Source organism: Salmo salar, chromosome ssa13 (assembly GCF_905237065.1).
Source record: "Salmo salar chromosome ssa13, Ssal_v3.1, whole genome shotgun sequence".
Taxonomy (NCBI): Eukaryota; Metazoa; Chordata; class Actinopteri; order Salmoniformes; family Salmonidae; genus Salmo; species Salmo salar.
In genome coordinates, this window is record NC_059454.1 from 103532706 (window position 1) to 103549958 (window position 17253).

A 17253-nucleotide genomic window follows, 5' to 3' on the forward strand; every position below is an offset into this window, starting at 1 on the left:
ATTTCATTCCAAGTCATCAGATCATCTCTACAGAGCTGCTGTCTGACAAAATCACTATTTTAGTAGTTCTTCAAAGTAAATATGGTGTACTTTTGACTGCTGAATGCCAACTATCAATCACTTAGATCATGTGTTTTCAGGCTCACGGAGCAACTGCTTTTCTATCCCTCTTGATCGCGCGTTCTCTTCTCTCACGCCTCATATCCACCAAATGCATCAAACTCTTTGTGTTCCGGCGGAAGTCATGCATTGTCAATGGAGCAACGTTGCTTTGGGGGTGGCTGAGGTGAGGTGCGTTCTGAGTACCGCACACCTTCAGTATTTTCAACTCGTGCATTGCTTTACCGTGCAGTCTCCGTGCCTGCTCCGCACAGACCGGACGAGTTTATGTGGGCCTGCAATGGATTATGGTCATTGTAGTTAATTACCACATTTTCTGAGCTAAACTATTTAGAATATTGGCCTGTTGGAAACGAATACTCCCTACTACATCGCACAGTTCAGGCTTGATCTGATTTATCTTTACAGAAACTTTACATCGAGCTCACAGAAGAGAAAAAAAAAGAACAAAATGGAATTTAAATAATTGAACCGACTTCGGTCAATTAGTGTTTTAAAAACCTGAAAAATAACCGAAATGTCGGTTAAATGCTCAGCACTACTAATCTATTGATGATCGGATACTTCAGTTGTAACTGGCTCTGTTGCGCTCAGATTTTACACTTGATAGACAACTTTAGTTAGCACTGTTATGAACTCTTTTTGACAATAGCCTGTAAAGAAATCTAAAAGTCTCTGGTGCTGCTCCATTGGTTATCATGCCATCAATTACACAGGCTGTGACCTATTTCTTTGTCGACTCGTATCAACATCTCTGCGCATTAGTGGTGGGGTAGGCTAAATAAATACTACAGAATATGCCTAATCCAAAGAACAGTGATGAAGGAAATGAAAAATGCTGGCCAGAGCATGCCCGGAGCTTGTGGCTGAGCGGTACCAGAGAGAAATGCTCCGCTCACATCCTCTGGCCCTGGGCTAGCCACAGACTGGGGGCTGGGAGAGCGTGAGGGGGAAAGAGACGAAAAAAGAGGGAAAGGCAGAGGGAGGAGAGGAGAGAGGGAGGAGAGGAGAGAGGGAGGAGAGGAGAGAGGGAGGAGAGGAGAGAGGGAGGAGAGGAAGAGGGAGGAGAGGAGAGAGGCAGGAGAGGAGAGAGGGAGGAGAGGAGAGAGGGAGGAGAGAAGGGAGGGAGGAGGGGAGGAGAGGAGAGAGGAGAGAGGGAGGAGAGAAGGGAGGGAGAGCGGGAGGAGAGGAGAGCGGGAGGAGAGGAGAGCGGGAGGAGAGGAGAGCGGGAGGAGAGGAGAGGAGAGAGGGAGGAGGGGAGGAGAGGAGAAAGGGAGGGAGAAAGAAGTCCTAGCTGGAGCTAAGGCGGCACTAACACACCAATGACCCAGAGGGAGGACTGGGACGGACCGGACAGAGACAGAGGGGCCAGAGAGGGGAAGTGACCATGGCTCTGCTGTTCTGACGGAGTCAAACAAAGTTGTGTACAAGGACACACTGGTCCCCAGTCAATTTGTCCATCTTTCATTAAAATAAAATAAAAACGGCTGTGCCTTAGATCTTTGTCCAAGCACATTGGCTAAAACATTAACCGATTAGATAGAAGAAGGACATGGTCGTGGTATTGACCACAGCAGAGCTGATAACCAGTGGGTTTAACATGGATGGGGTATTGACCACAGCAGAGCTGATAACCAGTGGGTTTAACATGGATGGGGTATTGATCACAGCAGAGCTGATAGCCAGTGGGTTTAACATGGATGGGGTATTGATCACAGCAGAGCTGATAACCAGTGGGTTTAACATGGATGGGGTATTGACCACAGCAGAGCTGATAACCAGTGTGTTTAACATGGATGGGGTATTGACCACAGCAGAGCTGATAACCAGTGGGTTTAACATGGTCGTTGTATTGACCACAGCAGAGCTGATAACCAGTGTGTTTAACATGGATGGGGTATTGACCACAGCAGAGCTGATAACCAGTGGGTTTAACATGGCCGTGGTATTGACCACAGCAGAGCTGATAACCAGTGGGTTTAACATGGATGGGGTATTGACCACAGCAGAGCTCATAACCAGTGGGTTTAACATGGATGGGGTATTGACCACAGCAGAGCTGGTAACCAGTGGGTTTAACATGGATGGGGTATTGATCACAGCAGAGCTGATAACCAGTGGGTTTAACATGGTCGTTGTATTGACCACAGCAGAGCTGATAACCAGTGGGTTTAACATGGATGGGGTATTGATCACAGCAGAGCTGATAACCAGTGTGTTTAACATGGATGGGGTATTGACCACAGCAGAGCTGATAACCAGTGGGTTTAACATGGATGGGGTATTGATCACAGCAGAGCTGATAACCAGTGGGTTTAACATGGATGGGGTATTGATCACAGCAGAGCTGATAACCAGTGGGTTTAACATGGTCGTTGTATTGACCACAGCAGAGCTGATAACCAGTGGGTTTAACATGGATGGGGTATTGATCACAGCAGAGCTGATAACCAGTGGGTTTAACATGGTCGTGGTATTGACCACAGCAGAGCTGATAACCAGTGGGTTTAACATGGATGGGGTATTGACCACAGCAGAGCTGATAACCAGTGGGTTTAACATGGATGGGGTATTGACCACAGCAGAGCTGATAACCAGTGGGTTTAACATGGTCGTGGTATTGACCACAGCAGAGCTGATAACCAGTGGGTTTAACATGGTCGTTGTATTGACCACAGCAGAGCTGATAACCAGTGGGTTTAACATGGATGGGGTATTGACCACAGCAGAGCTGATAACCAGTGGGTTTAACATGGTCGTTGTATTGATCACAGCAGAGCTGATAACCAGTGGGTTTAACATGGATGGGGTATTGATCACAGCAGAGCTGATAACCAGTGGGTTTAACATGGATGGGGTATTGACCACAGCAGAGCTGATAACCAGTGGGTTTAACATGGTCGTGGTATTGACCACAGCAGAGCTGATAACCAGTGGGTTTAACATGGATGGGGTATTGATCACAGCAGAGCTGATAACCAGTGGGTTTAACATGGATGGGGTATTGATCACAGCAGAGCTGATAACCAGTGGGTTTAACATGGTCGTTGTATTGACCACAGCAGAGCTGATAACCAGTGGGTTTAACATGGTCGTTGTATTGACCACAGCAGAGCTGATAACTGACATTGACTGCTCTTCTTTCACAATCGGTCATGCTGGGAAACTATTGTCTGTTCTGTCTCTCACCTCTAGATGGAGACAAATTCTTTTCACTTTGAGACAGATCTGATACAATCTGAGAAGAAACAACAAGACAGTGTAAGGTTTAGCCGAACCAGAATGCACCGTTCTGAGAGAGAATACAATATGATGATTTTCTGAACAACATAGTAATAGTTTAAAATAGCAACATCTATACTGAACAAAAATATAAACGCAACATGTAAAGTGTTGGTCCCATGTTTCATGAGCTGAAATAAAAGATCCCAGAAATATTCCATACATGCAAAAAGCTTATTTCACTCATATTTTAGCAAATGTTTTTACATTCCTGTTAGTGAGCATTTCTCCTTTGCCGAGATAATCCTTCGACCTGACAGGTGTGGAATATCAAGATACTGATTAAACAGCATGTTCATTATACGTTTCACCATGTGCTGGGAAAAATAAAAAGCCACTCTAAAATGTGCAGTTGTCACACAACACAATTCCACAGATGTCTTTAGTTGAGGAGTATTTCTGCCTGTAATAAAGCCTTTTTGTGGGGGAAAAACTCATTCTGATTGGCTGGACCTGGCTTTCAAGTGGGTGGGCCTATGCCTTCCCAGGCCCACCCATGGCTGCGCCCCTGCCCAGTCATGTGAAATCCATAGATTAGGGCCCAATGAATATATTTCAATTGACTGATTTCCTTATATGAACTGTAACTCAGTAAAATCTTTGAAATTGTTGCATGTTGCATTTCTATTTTTGTTGAGTATGAAATCCTGTCCTTACAGTCCTCTCTGTCCAGACCAGGCCTTATGTATATACTTTTGTCCCATTTTCATAAAGAAAAAATAAGAATTTAAACTTTTTTTTATATTGTAATTTATGAGCAGTTACTAGCGCCTATGTCATGTATTTCACATTGCTTATAAGGTGTTATAAATGAGCTTGTAAGACATTAGGAAGAGGGTGTTCATAGAAAGTGTTACCAATATTAATATTCTCTACCTATGCGTTTCCTCCAGGTGGGTTGTGGAGTGTGTTCACACTGGGCGGAGCCAGCAGTAAACCAGGATTGGAGCAGGAACAGAACCCGCTTCCCTTATCCAATCAGAGCCTGTTATTACTCCTGGTGCTAGCCAATCTGACAGATGGACCAAACGACTGCCCAAACCCCTACAGACAGGCTGTCACCTGCTTCAAAAACACACAAGGTACTGCCCTACACACACAACTTATGCCCACACACACCCCCCTTACAGACAGGCTGTCACCTGCTTCAAAAACACACACTGTGGGGCCGGGAATCTCCAGGGGACCTCACAATACCATATTGTCATGTTACGTTGTTGTTTTTAATGAAACTCTTTATTATGAATATTGGTTATTGTTCTGTGATGTTGAGGGAGCTAGCACACAAGCAGTTAGCTGTCCATTTAGATGTAAACTGTGTACGTGACATATCATTTGATTTGATACTTAGGTGCTGATATGATATGTATTGTGATCTGATACTTGCTATTTTATAGCAAATTGATGTTCCCAGGAGCACGAGAAAACTAGTTTTGATCAGTCATGGAAATAAGTGCTGAAAACATGTTGACTCAATATTTAAGAAGAAGATGGGACAACAAGTTATAGGTCGAAAAATACTGGAGTTTTTGTGGCAGGTATAGCCTGCTATTGCTAGCAAATACTACCAAACGTTATTTGTTTGGGGGGGGTTACTTTGAGTCAAAGTATATAATGTCGTCCAAAATAATATTGAGATATGTAACTGTATCGATTTTTCCCCTTATCACTACCTGTCTAAATGCTAAGGCATTTGGTTTTATCTATTGAAAATATATCATTTTATTGTTCATTATCAGAACAACATGTCTATAGCAAAATGCTTGACTACTGTACAGTATAGTCAAGTACAGTAAATAGTGAGGTAAATAAGCTATTTTGGGAATTAACACTCGCACTGTTTCTCCCTTACTGTTTTTTATTTAACCACTTTTATTTAATCAGGGATCCCAACTGAGACCAGGGTCTCGCGAGCTCTGACCTTTGCTGGTAGCTAATTTATTGAGGAAAAATGTACTTACTATTACTGTGAAATGTGCTTGTCCCACCTAGCTATCTTAAGATGAATGCACTAACTGTAAGTCGCTCTGGATAAGAGTGTCTGCTAAATGTATATGTTTACATACCGTATGATATATTATACCAATAGAAGCAGACTTAAAGGGAACTATTGGTGAATGTGTGTCTCATTGTAATTTACCCTTTGATAGGAGTGTCTGCTAAATGGCTTTAATATCAAATCAAATGTTATTGGTCACATACACATATTTATCAGATGTTATTGCGGGTGTAGAGAAATGCTTGTGTTCCTAGCTCCAACATGGCAGTAGTATCTAACAAGTGTAGAGAAATGCTTGTGTTTCAACATGGCAGTAGTATCTAACAAGTGTAGAGAAATGCTTGTTTCAACATGGCAGTAGTATCTAACAAGTGTAGAGAAATGCTTGTTTCAACATGGCAGTAGTATCTAACAAGTGTAGAGAAATGCTTGTGTTTCAACATGGCAGTAGTATCTAACAAGTGTAGAGAAATGCTTGTGTTTCAACATGGCAGTAGTATCTAACAAGTGTAGAGAAATGCTTGTGTTTCAACATGGCAGTAGTATCTAACAAGTGTAGAGAAATGCTTGTGTTTCAACATGGCAGTAGTATCTAACAAGTGTAGAGAAATGCTTGTGTTTCAACATGGCAGTAGTATCTAACAAGTGTAGAGAAATGCTTGTGTTTCAACATGGCAGTAGTATCTAACAAGCGTTTTGACCTCCTTTAGACACGTCATCCATCCCTACAGAGCAGCACCATACGTTCCAGATTAACTTCAACAGCCTGTACACAGCTCTGTGTGAGCAACAGAGGTCTGACCAGGCTACGCTGTTACTCTACACGCTGCTGCATCAGAACACCAATATGAGGAACTACATGCTGTCACGCACAGACATGGAGAACCTGGTAAGTTAAAGGAAAAATAAAGGGAAGAATGGTTCACCTACCGACCTATTCATTGTCTCCAGCACCACCCCAACATCACCACATGAGAAATGTTTTGTAGTTAAAATGATAGAGGAAGATACGTTTGCCTTCTGGTTGAGGTCTGGCAATTCTCATTGGTTAAATTTAAAAAATATATATTTTACCTTTATTTAACTAGGCAAGTCAGTTAAGAACAAATTCTTATTTTCAATGACGGCCTACTGGGGAACAGTGGGTTAACTGCCTTGTTCAGGGGAACAGTGGGTTAACTGCCTTGTTCAGGGGAACAGTGGGTTAACTGCCTTGTTCAGGGGCAGAACGACAGATTTCTATCCTTGTCAGCTCGGGGATTTGATCTGGCAACCTTTCGGTTACTAGTCCAACGCTCTAACCACTAGGCTACTTGCCGCCCCACTACCACAGCAGTCAGCTAGCTAGCCACAGCAGTCAGCTAACTAGGTAGCTGTTTAGCTTTCTAGCACATTCACTCATTTGTTTGTCAACAATTAAAGGGACATTTCAAAGTGTTGATCATCCAGCACCACCCCAACATCAGCATGTAGGAAAATGGCGCGTTTCTATGTTTAGTAGTGAAAATTATAGAGGAAGATACGTGTTTCCAATGACCGTTCAGACACCAGTCGCTTGACCAGGAATCAGATTTGTAGAAGGAAAAAAGATATAAGTCCCTTATTTTACCAGGTAAGTTGACTGAGAACTCATTCTCATTTACATCAACAACCTGGGGAATAGTTACAGGGGAGAGGAAGGAGGATGAATGAGCCATTTGGAAGCTGGGGATGATTAGGTGACCATGATGGTATGAGGGACAGATCAGGAATTTATCCAGGACACCGGAGTTAACACCCCTACTCTTACGATAAGTGGCATGGGATCTTTAGTGACCACAGAGAGTCCCATTCGTTTAACGTCCCATCTGAAAGATGCCACCCTACACAAGGCAATGTCCCCAATCACTGCCCTGGGGCACTGGGATATATTGTTTTTTAGACCAGAGGAAAGAGTGCTTCCTACTGGTCCTTCAACACCACTTCCAGCAGCATCTGGTCTCCCATCCAGGGACCAACTAGGACCAACCTTGTTTAGCTTCAGAGTTGCCAGCAGTGGGATGCAGGGTGGTATGCTGCTGACCAGGACCAACCTTGTTTAGCTTCAGAGTTGCCAGCAGTGGGATGCAGGGTGGTATGCTGCTGACCAGGACCAACCTTGTTTAGCTTCAGAGTTGCCAGCAGTGGGATGCAGGGTGGTATGCTGCTGACCAGGACCAACCTTGTTTAGCTTCAGAGTTGCCAGCAGTGGGATGCAGGGTGGTATGCTGCTGACCAGGACCAACCTTGTTTAGCTTCAGAGTTGCCAGCAGTGGGATGCAGGGTGGTATGCTGCTGACCAGGACCAACCTTGTTTAGCTTCAGAGTTGCCAGCAGTGGGATGCAGGGTGGTATGCTGCTGACCAGGACCAACCTTGTTTAGCTTCAGAGTTGCCAGCAGTGGGATGCAGGGTGGTATGCTGCTGACCAGGACCAACCTTGTTTAGCTTCAGAGTTGCCAGCAGTGGGATGCAGGGTGGTATGCTGCAGCCAGGGTGGTTTGAAATGTGTCTTCAAATATCCAATTCCATGTGCTGTTCAGACTAAGAAAAATAACAGATTTGAATCGGATATGCAATTTTTATTTTATTTTAGTCACTTCAAACTTCCAATGTGAACAAGGCTTTAGTCATCTTAGTCATCCGCTTTGTCTTAGTTTCTCATTGTTCCCAGCTGACATGTTGGCACACAATGGACAGCTGGTCCTGCGGGGTGTGCTGTGACGTCACTTCTCAGCAGGTTTTAAATGTGTTGGGGAGGAGGATCACTCCCACACACAGTGAAACCATGCTGGAACACACACAGCTCCCCTGTGGAACAACACTCTCTGTTTCCCAGTGTCTCTTTAGTCTGGGATGCAGTGTGTTGGATGTTGGGTGCGTGTCAGGGCTTGCCTTCTGGTTGAGGTCTGGTGGCCGCCACACTTCCTGCCCCCACCCCACAGCACCCCCTCTGTCTCACCCCACACCACCCCCTTTCTGTCCCACCCCCTTTCTGTCCCACCCCCTTTCTGTCCCACCCCCTTTCTGTCCCGCCCCCTCTCTGTTCTGTCCCGCCCCCTCTCTGTTCTGTCCCGCCCCCTCTCTGTTCTGTCCCGCCCGCCACTTCCTGTCCCGCCCCCTTCCTGTCCCGCCCCTTCCTGTCCCGCCCCTTCCTGTCCCGCCCCCTCTTTCTGTCCCGCCCCTCTCTGTCCCGCCCCCTCTCTGTTCTGTACCGCCCCCTCTCTGTCCCGCCCCACACCGCAGGAACACATGCAGGAGACCAGGAAGGAAAACGGTGGCATTTCTGAGTGGATTATCATTGTTGAATAAATTGTCTAAATGAAATGAAACCAATATTAGTACCCAACACACATGTTCATTCTCTAATTATCTTCCCTTAGGTGGTGCCCATCCTAGAGATCCTGTACCATGTGGAAGACAGGAACTCTCATCACGTCTACATGGCCCTCATCATCCTCCTCATCCTCACTGAGGACGACACCTTCAACAGATCCATACACGAGGTGGTGAGTACTGACCCCTCACTCTAACCCTCATCATCCTCCTCATCCTCACTGAGGACGACACCTTCAACAGAAACGGGGTAGGGATCGGGATTTGAAACAAACACAGTACCTCAAACAACATGAATTCCCTCTCAGTAAATTCGGATTATAGACTTGGCAGACATTTCTCTGAAGGATGATTTCTCAAACGTCAGGACCTGTTCCATTTCAGATAAGAACAGTATTATGATTTCTGATCTGTAATTTCTGAAAATGATTTCTCAACCCTGTCATTTCTGATAAGAATGGTACGTTGATGGTCACTATCCGTAATTTGGAAATGCTCCCCATCCTCCTCCTCTGTCTATTTCAGTCTTCATTATTGGTCAGCTTGTCAATGAATTCAGAGTATTTGAACAGAAAACCGTTAAACCATTTAGCTCACGGTGATTGACTCATTCCACTCTGTCGTTACCTTCAGTTCTGTGAATCATTTTTGACATTTTAAAGCCATCTCTCTCATATATTCCCTCTCTCCCTAGCCGCAGTCCATTGCCTGGGCTGCATATGAATCTCTCTCTCTCTCTCTCTCTCTCTTCTCTCTCTCTCTCTCTCTCTCTCTCTCTCTCTCTCTCTCTCTCTCTCTCTCTATCCTATGGAGTTTCAGTCCATTGCCTGGGCTGCATATGAATATGTCTCTCTCCTTATGTCCCAAATGGCACCCTATTCTCTATGTAGTGTACTACCTTGTACCAGAACCCTATGGGGATAGGATGCCATTTGGGTCTCTCTCGCTCTCTCTCGCGCCCCCCTCCCCCCCAGCAGGAAATCATGAAGCTGTGGCTGCCAGCAGACCTCTAAGTCTCGATATGTTTTAGATGAAAATCCATTTCACATTGGTCTCTTTGACGTTGACATGTAATTTCCACTAGGTTAAATGGCAACCAAAGTCAGACATCTTTCAATGTTCGGACAGAAGTTTTTCAACAAAGAACAATCTATGTGGCGGTGCTTTAGTGTTATTGGTGTCATGGGGCTGTTTGTTCAGCCTGAGATTAGAAGTCTCCCCTCTATCCATCCAGAGAGAGGTGAGGCTGTGTAGTGACTGACTGACTGACCAGAGGCTGGGCCGGACAGGACACAGCTCTGCCTTGGTCTCCTCTCTCTCTACTCTCCCCTCTATCCATCCAGAGAGAGGTGAGGCTGTGTAGTGACTGACTGACTGACCAGAGGCTGGGCCGGACAGGACACAGCTCTGCCTTGGTCTCCTCTCTCTCTACTCTCCCCTCTATCCATCCAGAGAGAGGTGAGGCTGTGTAGTGACTGACTGACTGACCAGAGGCTGGGCCGGACAGGACACAGCTCTGCCTTGGTCTCCTCTCTACTCTCCCCTCTATCCATCCAGAGAGAGGTGAGGCTGTGTAGTGACTGACTGACTGACCAGAGGCTGGGCCGGACAGGACACAGCTCTGCCTTGGTCTCCTCTCTCTCTACTCTCCCCTCTATCCATCCAGAGAGAGGTGAGGCTGTGTAGTGACTGACTGACTGACCAGAGGCTGGGCCGGACAGGACACAGCTCTGCCTTGGTCTCCTCTCTCTCTACTCTCCCCTCTATCCATCCAGAGAGAGGTGAGGCTGTGTAGTGACTGACTGACTGACCAGAGGCTGGGCCGGACAGGACACAGCTCTGCCTTGGTCTCCTCTCTCTCTACTCTCCCCTCTATCCATCCAGAGAGAGGTGAGGCTGTGTAGTGACTGACTGACTGACCAGAGGCTGGGCCGGACAGGACACAGCTCTGCCTTGGTCTCCTCTCTCTCTACTCTCCCCTCTATCCATCCAGAGAGAGGTGAGGCTGTGTAGTGACTGACTGACTGACCAGAGGCTGGGCCGGACAGGACACAGCTCTGCCTTGGTCTCCTCTCTCTCTACTCTCCCCTCTATCCATCCAGAGAGAGGTGAGGCTGTGTAGTGACTGACTGACTGACCAGAGGCTGGGCCGGACAGGACACAGCTCTGCCTTGGTCTCCTCTCTCTCTACTCTCCCCTCTATCCATCCAGAGAGAGGTGAGGCTGTGTAGTGACTGACTGACTGACCAGAGGCTGGGCCGGACAGGACACAGCTCTGCCTTGGTCTCCTCTCTCTCTACTCTCCCCTCTATCCATCCAGAGAGAGGTGAGGCTGTGTAGTGACTGACTGACTGACCAGAGGCTGGGCCGGACAGGACACAGCTCTGCCTTGGTCTCCTCTCTCTCTACTCTCCCCTCTATCCATCCAGAGAGAGGTGAGGCTGTGTAGTGACTGACTGACTGACCAGAGGTTGGGCCGGACAGGACACAGCTCTGCCTTGGTCTCCTCTCTCTCTACTCTCCCCTCTATCCATCCAGAGAGAGGTGAGGCTGTGTAGTGACTGACTGACTGACCAGAGGCTGGGCCGGACAGGACACAGCTCTGCCTTGGTCTCCTCTCTCTCTACTCTCCCCTCTATCCATCCAGAGAGAGGTGAGGCTGTGTAGTGACTGACTGACTGACCAGAGGCTGGGCCGGACAGGACACAGCTCTGCCTTGGTCTCCTCTCTCTCTACTCTCCCCTCTATCCATCCACAGAGTGAGATGACTGTAATGCTGTTGACTGACTTGCTTACCAGAGCCTGTTCTGGGCCAGGGAACGAACGAACGAACGAACGCACGCACGCACGCACGCACGCACGCACGCACGCACGCACGCACACACACACACACACACACACACACACACACACACACACACACACACACACACACCCAGCCAGCCAGCCAGCCAGCCAGCCAGCTCTCTCTACTCTCCCCTCTATCCATCCAGAGATGCCATTTTTCCTGATTAATGAGGAATTTCTACTTTTCTACAAGATTACATCAATAACCTTCCCCTGAAACTAATATCCTTATTTTCCAGATGTTCTTTGTCACATCCCTGAGAGAGCAATGAGCCTCTGCAATACTAGGTCTACTGACTGACCAATGAGGGGTCATCATTTTGATCCCAGTGTGTGGTGATTGTATTCCCTGAGGTCAGAAGGCTACTGTTTAATCTGTATTCCCTGAGGTCAGAAGGCTACTGTACACCAGTTTAATCTGTATTCCCTGAGGTCAGAAGGCTACTGTTTAATCTGTATTCCCTGAGCTCAGAAGGCTACTGTACACCAGTTTAATCTGTATTCCCTGAGGTCAGAAGGCTACTGTTTAATCTGTATTCCCTGAGGTCAGAAGGCTACTGTACACCAGTTTAATCTGTATTCCCTGAGGTCAGAAGGCTACTGTTTAATCTGTATTCCCTGAGGTCAGAAGGCTACTGTACACCAGTTTAATCTGTATTCCCTGAGGTCAGAAGGCTACTGTTTAATCTGTATTCCCTGAGGTCAGAAGGCTACTGTACACCAGTTTAATCTGTATTCCCTGAGGTCAGAAGGCTACTGTTTAATCTGTATTCCCTGAGGTCAGAAGGCTACTGTACACCAGTTTAATCTGTATTCCCTGAGGTCAGAAGGCTACTGTTTAATCTGTATTCCCTGAGGTCAGAAGGCTACTGTACACCAGTTTAATCTGTATTCCCTGAGGTCAGAAGGCTACTGTTTAATCTGTATTCCCTGAGGTCAGAAGGCTACTGTACACCAGTTGAATCTGAATTCCCTCCCCCTCTTTCTTCCTCTCTTTATTTACAGTTGCTATCAAAATGTATCTAGCTATTGTCATCTTCAGGAAATATATTCCTTTATTCCTGCCCAGGACATTTAGTCAACTGGTCGATTGTTTTGTCGATTAGGCTGTGGTCGACAGAGATTTCTTTAGTCGTGCAGTAGCAAAAAATGTATAAATATTTCATGCTGTACAAGACAGCTGTCTGATTCACGCCTGTCTGAGTGGACTAATCCATTGTGGAGGCCGTGGGGATGGTACAGTCCATCACTAAGACGTGCTACTGAAATTGTACATGGTTAAGGACAATGGTGCAACACTAAATAAAAAATAATATTATTTTTTAACACGTAGATTCTCCCGTGTTTGATAGCAGTCGCTGTCCGCGGTTCTGAAAGATCAGTGCGCTGTTGAATTGGCGCCTTTTCCTAGACCGTGTTGCTATGTGTATAAATGCAAAGTTAACCAGCATATTGGTGTTCAGAACAATGTGGCTGAGGCAGCAGCAGAATGAGGAGATAAGAAACCCCAACTTAATCAGGTCTATAATCAATAACCTTTAAATCATCCATATACATTTGAAGTCGGAAATGTACATACACTTAGGTTGGAGTCATTAAAACTTGTTTTTCAACCACTCCACAAATGTCTTGTTAACAAACTATAGTTTTGGCAAGTCGGTTAGGACATCTACTTTGTGCATGACAAGTAATTTTTCCAACAATTGTTTACAGACAGATTATTTCGCTGTATCACAATTTACATACACTAAGTTGACTGTGCCTTTAAACAGCTTGGAAAATTCCAGAAAATGATATCATGGCTTTAGAAGCTTCTGATAGGCTAATTGACAACATTTGAGGTAATTGGAGGTGTACCTGTGGATGTATTTCAAAGCCAACCTTCAAACTCAGTGCCTCTTTGCTTGACATCATGGGAAAATCAAAAGAAATCAGCCAAGACCTCAGAAATAAAATTGTAGGCCTCCAAAAGTCTGGTTCATCCTTGGGAGCAATTTCCAAAAGCCTGAAGGTACCTCGCTCATCTGTACAAACAATAGTGTGCAAGTATAAACACCATGGGACCATGGAGGAAACAGGTACAAAAGTATCTATATCCACAGTCAAACGAGTCCTATATCGACATAACCTGAAAGGCTGCTCAGCAAGGAAGAAGCCACTGCTCCAAAACCGCCTTAAAAAAGCCAGACTACGGTTTGCACATGGGGACAAAGATCGTACTTTTTGGAGAAATGTCCTCTGGTCTGATGAAACAAAAATAGAACTGTTTGTCCATAATGACCATCGTTATGTTTGGAGGAAAAAGGGGGAGGCTTGCAAGCCAAAAAACACCATCCCAACCGTGAAGCACGGGGATAACAGCCTCATTTTGGGGGGTGATTTGCTGCAGGAGGGACTGGTGCACTTCACAAAATAGATGGAATCATTATATCCACAATTATGTGGATATATTGAAGCAACATCTCAAGACATCAGTCAGGAAGTTGAAGCTTGGTCGCAAATGGGTCTTCCAAATTGACAATGACCGCAAGAATACTTCCAAAGTTGTGGGAAAATGGCTTAAGGCCACAAAGTCAAGGTATTGGAGTGGCCATCACAAAGCCCTGACCTCAATCCAATAGAACATTTGTGGGGAGAACTGAAAAAGTGTGTGCGAGCAAGGAGACCTACAAACCTGACTCAATTACACCGGTTCTGTCAGGAGGAATGGGCCAAAATTCACCCAACTTATTGTGGGAAGCTTGTGGAAGGCTACCTGAAACGCTTGACCCAAGTTAAACAATTTAAAGGAAATGCTACCAAATACTAATTGAGTGTATGTAAACTTCTGACCCACTGGGAATGTGATGAAAGAAATAAAAGCTGAAATAAATCATTCTCTCTACTATTATTCTGACATTTCACATTCTTAAAATAAAGTGGTGATCTTAACTGACCTAAGACAGGGAATTTTTACTAGGATTAAATGTCAGGAATTGTGAAAAACTGAGTTTAAATGTATATGGCTAAGGTGTATGTAAACTTCTGACTTCAACTGTATGTCTACAGAAATAAGATGGATCCTGTTTCTGTTGCCTGTTCGAGTGTTTGTTTAATAGCCTACTGATTCCGTGAGCACCAAGCTTCACTCAACCACATGTCATATAAACAATTTCACAAATTCGTCTGGTTTTAATCTTTGCTATGCTGTAATTAAGGTTTTAGACTGTTTTTTGTTAGAACAGCCTCTCTGATATCACTTACAATTTATTTAGTGTTTACACGGTTCCAAATTGTCAGAAAAATATATTTAGAATGATTATTTAGAATAATAACCCTCCTTTTTCTAGATCTCCTTATTGTTATTATTACTATTATTGTTATGATCGTCATTATAATAAGTAAAGTCAGTATCATTAGTAGGCTTAGTAGAACAGGCCTCCATCATTCTTAAATGGAAGAAGTTTGGAGCCACCAAGACTCTTCCTAGAGCTGGCCGCCCGGCCAAACTGAACAATCGGGGTGAAGGGCCTTGGTAAGGGAGGTGACCAAGAACCCAGTGGTCACTCTGACAGAGCTCCAGAGTTCCTGTGTGGAGATGGGAGAACCTTCCAGAAGGACAACCATCTCTGCAGCCCTCCACCAATCAGGCGTTTATGGTAGAGTGGCCAGACGGAAGCCACTTCAGTAAAAGGCACATGACAGCTCGCTTGGAGTTTGCCATAAGGCACCTAAAGGACTCAGATCAAGATTCTCTGTTCTGATGAAACCAAGATGTAACTATTTGGCCTGAATGCCAAGCCTCACATCTGGAGGAAACCTGGCACCATCCCTACGGTGAAGCATGGTGGTGGCAGCATCATGCTGTAGGGATGTTTTTCAGTGGGAGGGACTGGGAGACTAGTCAGGATCGAGGGAAAGATGAACGGAGCAAAGTACAGACAGATCCTTGATTAAAAACCTGCTCCAGAGCACTCAGGACATCAGACTAGGGCGAGGGTTCACCTTCCAACAGGACAACGACCCCAAGCACACAGCCAAGACAACGCAGGAGTGGCTTTGGGACAAGTCTCTGAATGTCCTTTAGTGGCCCAGGCAGAGCCCGGACTTGTACCTGATCAATCATCTCTGGAGAGACCTGAAAATAGCTTTGAAGCGACACTCCCCATCCAACCTGACAGAGCTTGAAAGGATCTGCATAGAAGAATGGGAGAAACTCCCCAAATACATGTGTGCCAAGCTTGTAGCGTCATACCCAAGAAGACTCGAGGCTGTAATCGCTGCCAAAGGTGCTTCAACAAAGTAAAGGGTCTGAATACTGATGTAAATGTGATTTTCCAGTTTAGTTTTTTTATACACTTGCAAAAATGTTATTCCTTTGTCATTATGGGGTATTGTGTGTAGATTGATGAGGGAAAAAAACAATGCTCAATTTTAGAATAAGTCTGTAACATAACAAAATGTGGGAAAAGTCAAGAGGTTCGAATTCTTTCCGAAGGCGGTGTTGTATATTTAAAAATACGTTTTAAACATTTCAACCAATCAATTGGTCGAAAGAACAGACAACTCTCGGTCACCCAAGTTACTTTACTTGAATAAAATGTTTTATTTTATGACTATATTATTTAATTCAAAGTCATCATCTCATCTCTCTAGAGCTGCTGTCTATGCTGTCTGACATAATCACTATTTTGTAGTATTTCAAAGTAAATAAGGTATACTTTTGACTGCTGAATGCCAACTATCAATCTCTTAGAAAATGTATTTTCAGGCTCACGAAGCAACTGCTTTCTATCCCAAACAAGTCTGGAACCTCAGCTCAGACAGACATTACACAAAATGGTGGCCATAACCAGAGAGAGAGGGGTAATTTGAGATGCAGAGACAGAAAGAGAGACGTAACATTGATACATTTGAAACTCCTGATACTTCCTGTCTTAATCTCATTGCCTGATTGATAAAGGTTATCTGGGGGGAGATAGGATTTGGATGTTGGTCGATGTTTAAATATTTCATGAATCAGTGGTGTCTACGAGATTAGGAAGGAACAATGGTAGCTACTATCTACGAGATTAGGAAGGAACAGTGGTAGCTACTGTCTACGAGATTAGGAAGGAACAGTGGTAGCTACTGTCTACGAGATTAGGAAGGAACAGTGGTAGCTACTATCTACGAGATTAGGAAGGAACAGTGGTAGCTATTATCTACGAGATTAGGAAGGAACAGTGGTAGCTACTGTCTACGAGATTAGGAAGGAACAGTGGTAGCTCCTATCTACGAGATTAGGAAGGAACAGTGGTAGCTGCTATCTACTTCTGGGGTGTTACCTACTGTAGTAGCTACCATTTGCATAGCCATTTCTTATGTTGTCTCCCTCTCTCTCAGGTATTGAAGAACATAAAGTGGTATTCAGAACGTCAGTTAACAGAGATCTCTCTGGGTAGTCTACTCATCCTGGTGGTCATACGCACCATCCAGTACAACATGACACGGACCAGGGTGAGTTAAACACACAAGGATGTACATGCATAAGCAGTGCATGGACACACGCACACACACATGCACGCACACAGGGTTTTTTCTGGATCAAAATGGGGTTTAGGTGGTGGCTGTGGCATGCCCATGGGTGTGGTCCTGTTGGCTAATTTCCTGCATTTCTACACATTTTTGCCA

At 45.1% G+C, this 17253-nt stretch overlaps 1 protein-coding gene across 2 annotated transcripts in view; it reads left to right on the forward strand.

Moving 5' to 3' along the window:
- dym (dymeclin) overlaps window positions 1–17253 on the forward strand; it is a 211929-nt gene that overhangs the window by 75157 nt on the left and 119519 nt on the right. For both annotated transcript variants that reach the window (XM_045692575.1, XM_045692576.1), the window contains exons 9-12: window positions 4296–4484; window positions 6112–6290; window positions 8802–8927; window positions 16966–17079. In XM_045692575.1, the coding sequence (XP_045548531.1) occupies window positions 4296–4484; window positions 6112–6290; window positions 8802–8927; window positions 16966–17079 (608 nt within the window). The remainder of the gene's footprint in view (window positions 1–4295; window positions 4485–6111; window positions 6291–8801; window positions 8928–16965; window positions 17080–17253) is intronic.